At 35.2% G+C, this 8,960-nt stretch overlaps 1 protein-coding gene across 2 annotated transcripts; it reads left to right on the top strand.

The window, feature by feature from the left end:
• Positions 1–3,268: 3,268 nt before the first annotated feature.
• On the top strand, positions 3,269–5,551 carry fkbp1aa (FKBP prolyl isomerase 1Aa). 2 transcript variants are annotated; one of them, XM_056463070.1, is made up of 5 exons: positions 3,269–3,392; positions 3,598–3,645; positions 4,343–4,455; positions 4,808–4,957; positions 5,206–5,551. In XM_056463070.1, exons 1-4 carry the CDS (start codon positions 3,356–3,358, stop codon positions 4,934–4,936), a joined length of 327 nt encoding a protein of 108 aa, XP_056319045.1. In that variant the 5' UTR covers positions 3,269–3,355; the 3' UTR covers positions 4,937–4,957; positions 5,206–5,551. The 2 variants fall into 2 exon arrangements, with proteins under 2 accessions (XP_056319045.1, XP_056319044.1); XM_056463069.1 differs by having other exon boundaries at positions 3,271–3,392; positions 4,808–4,982.
• The last annotated feature ends 3,409 nt before the right edge of the window (positions 5,552–8,960 follow it).

Genomic DNA, 8,960 nt, shown 5'->3' on the forward strand with positions numbered 1-8,960 from the left:
TCTACTAATACTCAAATGGACCATCAAAATACAGTGTTACTGATTAATGTTTTTCTTTTTGCCTGAAAACCTTAACCACCTCACATTCCCATATACAAGGAAAGAATGTTCCTTTATGTTTTTGGCATTTGAAACATATATCGGGGATGTTTGGGTTAAACTTGTTTAGTTTTTCAGGTGTGAAATAAGTACTTATGCCCAGTTATATTGGATCATTTTAAATCTAGTATTAATCAAGAAGTTCTGGGCTTTAACACATATTTGGCTACATTCTAAATCTGTAAGGTCATCTAGCAAATCTGTACACTAAGAATCTTTCTTGGATTCTTTTAGAGCCGTTGTCCAATTTGCTATAAAACAATGAAATATATTTTGTTATAGGATTCTCATAAAAAAATTCTAATTCAGTTTGTAAAGGTCTAGATAGCAAGTAGTTTTGCTTGACATTAAAATAACTGTCTTAACATAAAAAAAAAAAAAATATATATATATATATATATATATATATATATATATATATATATATATATATATATATATATATATATATATATATATTTTTTTTTTTCATTCATTTATACTCTTTTCGGCTTAGTCCCTTTATTAATCTGGGGTCGCCACAGCGGAATGAACCGCCAACTTATCCAGCACATGTTTTACACAGCGGATGCCCTTCCAGCTGCAACCCATCTCTGGGAAACATCCATACACACTCACTCGCACTCATACACTACGGACAATTTAGCTTACCCAATTCACTCTTTAGACTGGAGGTAACCAGAGCACCCGGAGGAAACCCACACGAACGCAGGGAGAACTCCACACAGAAACGCCAACTGACCCAGCCGAGGTTCGAACCAGCGACCTTCTTGCTGTGAGGCGACAGAACTACCTACTGCACCACTGCGTCACCCTATATATATATATATATATATATATATATATATATATATATATATATATATATATATATATATACATACATATATATATATATATAGATATATATAGATATATATAGATATATATATATATAGTATATATATATAGATATATATACATACATATATATATATATATATATATAAATTCAAAATGTTTATTACACATTAATACACTTATTTTTTAGTTCACTCAAAATTGACAAATGTACTCACCATTTACAAGTGGTCACAAACTTGAAAATGAATGCTGGCAACTAGCAGGCAATAACATCCATACTTGTAGGGAAAAATACTATGGTAGTTGATATTAACAATTTCTTACATTTTTCTAAACCTCTTCTTTTGTGTTTTTGTATATTTGGGTAATGTTTCCCTTTTAATTTCTCTCTGTAGATTAAGTTTATTAAAAACACACCTTATAATACAACACATTATAAAAACTACTGCATTACTGCATTTCTAAACATAATCTGAAGCTATCACAATTGACATATTATTTTATGCTGTTGATTTGCCATGACATTGTGGAAATAAAAATGGTTTCTAAAATAGAAATTTTGCACATCACAGATGGTGGGTTAGAACGAAAACTCATTTTAACATGACAAATATTAGGGCACAATAAAAATATTAGTAATTAGAACACAGTGCAGGTCAAAAGACTGCTGTGTGGATTTCATGGCCTTAAAGAAATTAAAGAAAATTCTGTCATCATTTTGATTCACGCTTTATGACATGGCGCGCTATCCTGCTGGAAGTAGCCATCAGAAGATGGGTTGGACGGGATGGGGATGGACATAGTCAGCAGCAATACTCAGGTAGGCTGTGGCGTTGACACAATGCTCAATTGGTACTAATGGGCCCAAAGTGTCCCAAGAAAATATGCCCCCACACCATTACACCACCACCACCAGCCTGCACCATTGATACAAGGCAGAATGGATCCGTGCTTTCATGTTGTTGACGCCTAATTCTGACCTTACCATCCAAATGTCGCAGCAGAAATCGAGACTCATTAGATTAGGCAATGTTTTTCTGTTGTCCAATTTTGGTGAGCCTGTGTGAATTGTAGCCTCAGTGTCCTGTTCTTAGCTGACAGGAGTGGCACCCAGTGTGATCATGGTAATTCATGTTAGACTCATGCTAACAACATGTTTACTAATGCTATAATCATGCTAATTCATGCTATAATCATGCTATTACCAACCACAGACACAGGGTCAACTTTAAAGGTTCTTACTGGCTTGCTTCAGTCTTTAAAGTAGTTACATTGTTGACTGCAGGAATCTTAAACATTCTTATAGCCAACTTGATACTCAGACTAAATAAACTACTTAAAACAGGCTTTCTCAAGCCACCATAAAGTTAGTCCTCAAACTTTAATATCTAGTTGGAAATAAAATAGGTTACCATGGAAGTCAATGGTTACAGGTTTCTAACATCCTTCAAAATGTCTTCTTTTGTGATTCAAGTAACTCTTGTAACCTTTTGAGGGTGACTAGTGAGTACATGTTAATCTTTGGGTGAACTAACCCTTTAAAACTTTTATTACTGACGAATCTAGACTATTTAAAACAATAGATTCTTTATTGACGGCTGTGCATCATATCAAAATGAAGGAATGTTGTATTGAGGGAAGTTGGCTTTTTATCTACACATTAGTTCAACTTGTGACTAATATTGTTTACCGTGGTAACTTACTTTGAATGTTTGGCCTGAAATCACATGCAAGTATGACTAAAAATCAACATTAGCACAATTTATTTGACTGAATGTTGTACTCCCTGCTGAAAAATCCAGCTTAAACCAGCCTAGGCTGGTTGGCTGGTTTTAGCTGGTTGACCAGCCTGGTTTTACAGGGGTTTTGGCCATTTCCAGGCTGGTTTCCAGCCATGTCCAGCCTGGTCTTAGCTGGTCAGGCTGAAAAATGACCAGCTAAATCCAGCCTGGTTTAAGCTGGACATAGCTGGTTTTAGCTGGTCATCACCCAGCCTGACCAGCTAAGACCAGGCTGGAAATGGTGGAAACCAGCCTGAAAGTGGCCAAAACCCCTCTAAAACCAGCCAACCAGCCTAGGCTGGTTTAAGCTGGATTTTTCAGCAGGGCTTTGATAGTCGCTGGCTGCTAATATGATTTAGAATTTGCAAAGAATACCTTTTTGAAATGATAATATGAAGGAGAAAGTCAGAATGTGTGGCTATAAAACAAACTTTACCTCAATGAATGTTGTACGGTTGTTTGATGTTTGAGGTACAGAATGAGGGTGCAGTTCGGTGGGTGTCCGCCAGGGGCGCTGGATGCTCGAGAGTGGCGCAGGCAGGCAGGGGTTTCTGCCCTCCTCAATCACAATTACTGATTTACTGAAGCGCATTTTCCGTGCAGAAGCTTCAGGAGTCAAACAAGCAGCCAGGATGGGAGTCGAGGTTGAAACCATTACTCCTGGAGACGGTAAAATACATCGCATATTAAACCACATCGACATTTAAGAAGCTGCAGCGCTGATATGTGTCAAAATGTGCCGCATTTTTAAATCGATACATTCAGCCTGTTTTGGGCATCATGGGGCGTTAGCCTGCTAGCTAAACACTAACCTCTTTCCACAGGATTCAACGAGCACCTCTAATCCTTTCTCTTCTTGTTTTTTTATTTTTAGGAAGTACTTTCCCTAAAAAAGGACAGACTTGCGTCGTGCATTATGTGGGTAAGTTGAGAAGTGATCGTGTTGATGAATCGCCTGAAGGGTGTTAGCCAGCATTAGCACTTTAGCCGCATTGACACAATAGACACTATCGGCTCACAGAGGTTTTAAATCTTTAATATTTGAACTCGCCTTAATATTAACTACATGTTTGGTGTTTAATTGTACTCACAAACTGTATTTGCATCTAAGAGCATCGGATTTGGAAACCGTGGCCTGTTTTTTTCGGTACACACAGTGACTTTATTGCCGTATTTCGGATGAAATGGGGTGTGTTTAAAAATAAATACATTTAAATACAAGGCAGACTAACCAGATAGCGTTTTTAGCGATTATCAAGACACCCCTGAACATGCATTTATAATTGTGTTTTTTCCCAAAAGATGCTCCGATTGTGATGCTAAAAATACAGCAATTGAATTCGTCTCCTCTGTCAATGTTTGATTTAAAACGCCTTAGTTTGACGAATTAATCCATAAATATGTATTTTAAAACATACATTAAATTTATACGATGTTATGTAAACAAATAACGGGTTTTAAGTAACATTTGACTTAAAGTCCGAATGAATCACGCTTCGGGTGTTTAACGTTCATTTTCTTCGCTTGGTTATGAAAACCGCGCATGCGCGTATGTCAGTTTGACGCAACCTCGTTTATGTAGGTATATTTTTAACAAAAAAATCCCAATTTCTTTCCAGGCTCCTTGACAGATGGACGCAAATTCGACTCTTCCCGGGATCGGGGAAAGCCTTTCAAGTTTAAAATCGGCAAACAGGAAGTGATCCGCGGCTGGGATGAGGGAGTAGCCCAGGTACTGTAATCAAACGCATGTATATGATGATGTCTGATGTCCCCTTTTAAGCCAGCTTGACCCATATTGAGCAGTTACATAACGCCGCCTGTTCATAAAGTAGGTCTCATGTTTTATAGTAGATGTCATTCGACAAAATGCTCTCTTCAATTACTCTGATGTGTGTAGGCGCAGTTTTAAGAAATAGCCATGTCAATAAAGGCATTTTCCACATTTTTCGAGGGCCTTTTACTTCCTTTTGCGATTATTCTGGTGAATTTTATACCTAAAGAGCACCAATACATTATTGTATTGCCACCCATGGCCATTTTTATGTTTGATTTTATACACTTCTTCCCCCTTTTTGTCGCAGATGAGTGTCGGACAGCGCGCCAAGCTGACTTGCACTCCGGACTTTGCTTACGGGAGCAAGGGCCATCCGGGCGTCATTCCTCCCAATGCAACCCTCATATTCGACGTGGAGCTGATTGGCTTGGAATAAAGCCTCCACCAATGGACTCAGGTTATTCCCTATTCATTCTTTCAGGGTACGTGTGACATCTTCTGCTTTGAGTTGTTGTGGATGTGCGCTGGATTGCTTTAATAACCAGCCGATAATCTTTAAAGCTGATTACTCTAGTCTCGCTCTTAAACGTGTTGTAGAGTTTATTTAACAGGCTCTCGAGATTTAAACCCTCATAATCGTATTTGTGGCTTTTGAGGAACACGGTTCGCTTGTTTAATAAACCCTCTCTCTTTGTTTTCTTCCAGGTCGACCTTTTTAAGGAGCATTGCACCATGCATGTGATCCTCAAAAGGGGCTAGTGTTAATAGCGATACCACTTAGCTTAGCTCTGTTTTGCATTTGTATATTTTGTTGGCTTTTTTTTTTTCTTTTCTGCTTGACATAATCACTGGTTATACTCTCAATCATTGGATTTCTCTAGAAGACGCACGTTTCTTTTGTTTTTGTTTTCCTTCTCTCTTTTATATTTGATTTCTGTGTTGTAAACGCGATCACAGCGACAGGGTTTTGGCTGAGCTGGTAATAAGTACTCTGGTGGGGAAATCTGGTTAAGTATAAAACTACTTGAAAATAAATTGTTTATAAAAAGTTGACGCTGGTCTCTGTGTTGTTTTTGGGAATCTCCATTATCATCATCATCATCACTGTGAAAAATGCAGGGTTCCACACACTTCCTTCATGCTGTCCAAACGCAAATTAAGTTAACTTAATGGTTTTTACAAATTTACGTTAATCAAACATAAAACAATTAAGTTATTTCAAACCCTCAAGAATTGTGTTGATTCAACTCATTATAAATAAGTAGTTTGAACATGTAGCCAGAGTCATTTTTTTGAGTGACGGATGGTAGCAGGTTTGGTTTTTGCTATTGAGCATATTTTGCTGGGACGAGTATAATAATTAATATGTAATCATTTTAAAATTGTACAAATTTTATCCAACGTGAACCTTAAACTGTTTAAGATTTTTATCTTCTATATTATTACTTGTGTATTTTATCTTGAATACTATTTATTTATCGATGACGATGATGACTTTTTATTGTTAAAATATGACATAGCCAAAGAGGCCGACATGGCAATAAACTCAAAACCCATTAAAAAAGTTCATGTAAACACTTTAATTGATCCAAGATTTTGATCGGATTGGAAAGGGTGATGGTTAATTCCTTTCCTAATCCAATTCAGCAGCATAAAATGACAATGTTACATGCTTGAGTGTTTCTCAATCATGTTTTAAAGTATCTGGAAGACATATCGTCACCTTAGAATTATAAGGTTCTATTTGACATTTTCGTCAAAATTTAGTTATTCACATATTCTTATTAAATGACAATCTACATCATGTGGTGTTTTTTTTAAGAAGTTGTCAACATTTTAAAGCCTTTTTTAATTATTATTAAAAAAAGTTATATCTACAAAATCAAACTCTTGGCTCTGTAAAGATTGTTTCTGTGAGCCCTCAGCATTTCGAATGCACGCAGGAGGACTAATCAGGATCAGCTGTCTTTGTCATTCCACTGGACTTCTTCGTTGTTAAAAATGTAATATATTAAATTACATTTTTTTATTTATGTATATATAGTCAGTGTCAGCCATTTTTTCAGTGTTTATTAAACATTGTTAAATAACTCATTTGCTCACTGACTGTTAATGTCTATAAATTTGATAAGCATTTAATGGCAAATAATTAATTGAATTCATGGGGTCTTAGTTACAACAAATATTACCATATTTATGACATAACATCTGCATTGGACAAAATATTTAACACAGCCTTATATACTTAATTTGAACAAGAAAAGATATTCATCCTAAAACATTAAATAAATGTTATCGAAAGCAAAAAATATAACTTTGTCTTTCTTGAAAAGTAATGCTCCAATAAATGATCTGCCAGAGCCTTATAATTCCAAGCGGAAAATGACTTAAGAATCAAGGTTCTATCTGCATTTGCCCTGTTTGTTTTACACCAATTTGCAAATTTAAGAGAATGTTAATCAAATACATTTAGAGTACAATCAGGGTCTCTGTCATGTTGTTTGCTGTATGGAATGCAAAAACTTTGAAGCTCAATATCTCAGTCATTTAGAATGCAGAGAGAACATTATAATTCCAAGGCGACGGTATTTTGATGTAAAACCATTGGCTGTATATTTTCATTAGGCCGCTTTCTTTTAGAAATGCAATGTAACCTAAATTTAAGCTTAAATGACCATAAAGAATATACGCAACCATTATGTACTCTAGGGTATGTTTTCATGCACTCTGGGGTGATTTTGAGTCTTAATTTGGCCACAACTTTTTCTGTTTCAGCTAGTGGAATGATTTTGGTGACAAATATTTTGAATTAAAAAAAAACTCAACAATATACTCTTGGCAAATTTACTACCCTTTTGTCATGTTCGGGATGAAAACATCCACTGAATTAAACTACTGTAAAATGTATCAGATAAATATTATTTTTCAATTTGTTTTGCACAAATCTGTTAATGAACCTCAGTCCTGATCAAAACTACTGAATCGTTTTAAAAAATTACAGGATTTTAACTCTTTAATTGCCAAATTCATAAATGATGTCACTGATTTTGGTGTAAAAACACAAAATGACGTATTTTTAATATAAAAGTAGTTGTGGACTGGACTTTTATCAAAGTCTTGGACATGTTAAACAACATCGCCTTTGATGCATTGTTTTCATTAATGATTTTTTTTTCCTGATTGTACTGTTGGTGGCTGTTTTTGCCCTATTGACTTCTATTATAACCACATTTTTAGATTGCAAAACCATGGCACCACATAATCATGCATTTTTAATTGTTAATGGTTTTCCCTGCTGGGAAAAGGTGATATTTATATTTTTTTTAACCCTTTAGATAGAGCATGTGCAAAAAAAAAAAAAAAAAAAGCTTAATTTCTGGGTTTTAATATGGAGTATAACAGCAAATTAAAGTGTGTTGAGAGTGACCTTTGTGCACTTATCTTGATGTGTCTGAGAAAATGAAAATATGCATCTCAGCTCTCAAAACTACACAGAGTAAACAAAAACAAAGACTGTATTTACGCACCATCAAATGTGGTTATAATGGAAGTCAATGGGGCAAAAACAGCCACCAACAGTAAATTAGGAAGAAAACATGAAAATCTGACAATGCATCTTACTAATCCTTCACATGTCTAAGACTGAAATAAAAGATACAAAAAATCCGGTCCACAATTACTTTTTATATTAAAAATCGTCATTTTGTGTGTTTTTCCACCAAATCAGTGATATCATTTGTGAATTTGGCGATTAAAGAGTTAAAATCCTGTAACTTTTCTAAACAATTTAGTAGTTTTGATCAGGACTGAGGTTCATTAACAGATTTATGGGGAAAAAAGTTTTGAAAAAAATATTTAATTGATGCATTTTTACAGAAGTTAAAGTCAGTGACTGTTTTCATCCTGAACATAACAAAAGATGGTAAATTTAAACAGTGCACAAGGGTTAAATACAATAGAAATGAAATGTTAGAAATTTGAATTAATAGGTGGGAAAAATCTATTCAAAATTAAAACTAGTCTTTCTATTTTCAGACACTATAACCTGCTTTAAACACACAAAGGATACAAATACATTCAATACAAACGCATCTAACTTAGTTTCTTGAATGCTTAAGTTTTCATGAATCTGATTACATTGTTTAAATCAGTGTTTCTCAACCATGTTCCTGGAGCACCACCAGCTCTGCACATTTACCATGTCTCCTTAACCAAACACACCTGATTCAGATCATCTGCTAATTGGCAGAGACTGTAAACCTGTAATGGGTGTGAGAGACAAAGGAGACATCCAAAACATGCAGTGTTTGTTGTCCTCCAGGAACGCGGTTGAGAAACACTGCTTTAAAGCACGTGTAAACATCTATGATCAAATTGCATTGATTCAAGTTGGCGTGTAAACAGCCATTTGTCTAAATCCCACTCTACATAAGGATGTATTTTATGTTGTGATTGGCTGT

Source organism: Danio aesculapii, chromosome 8, assembly GCF_903798145.1.
Source record: "Danio aesculapii chromosome 8, fDanAes4.1, whole genome shotgun sequence".
Lineage (NCBI taxonomy): Eukaryota > Metazoa > Chordata > Actinopteri > Cypriniformes > Danionidae > Danio > Danio aesculapii.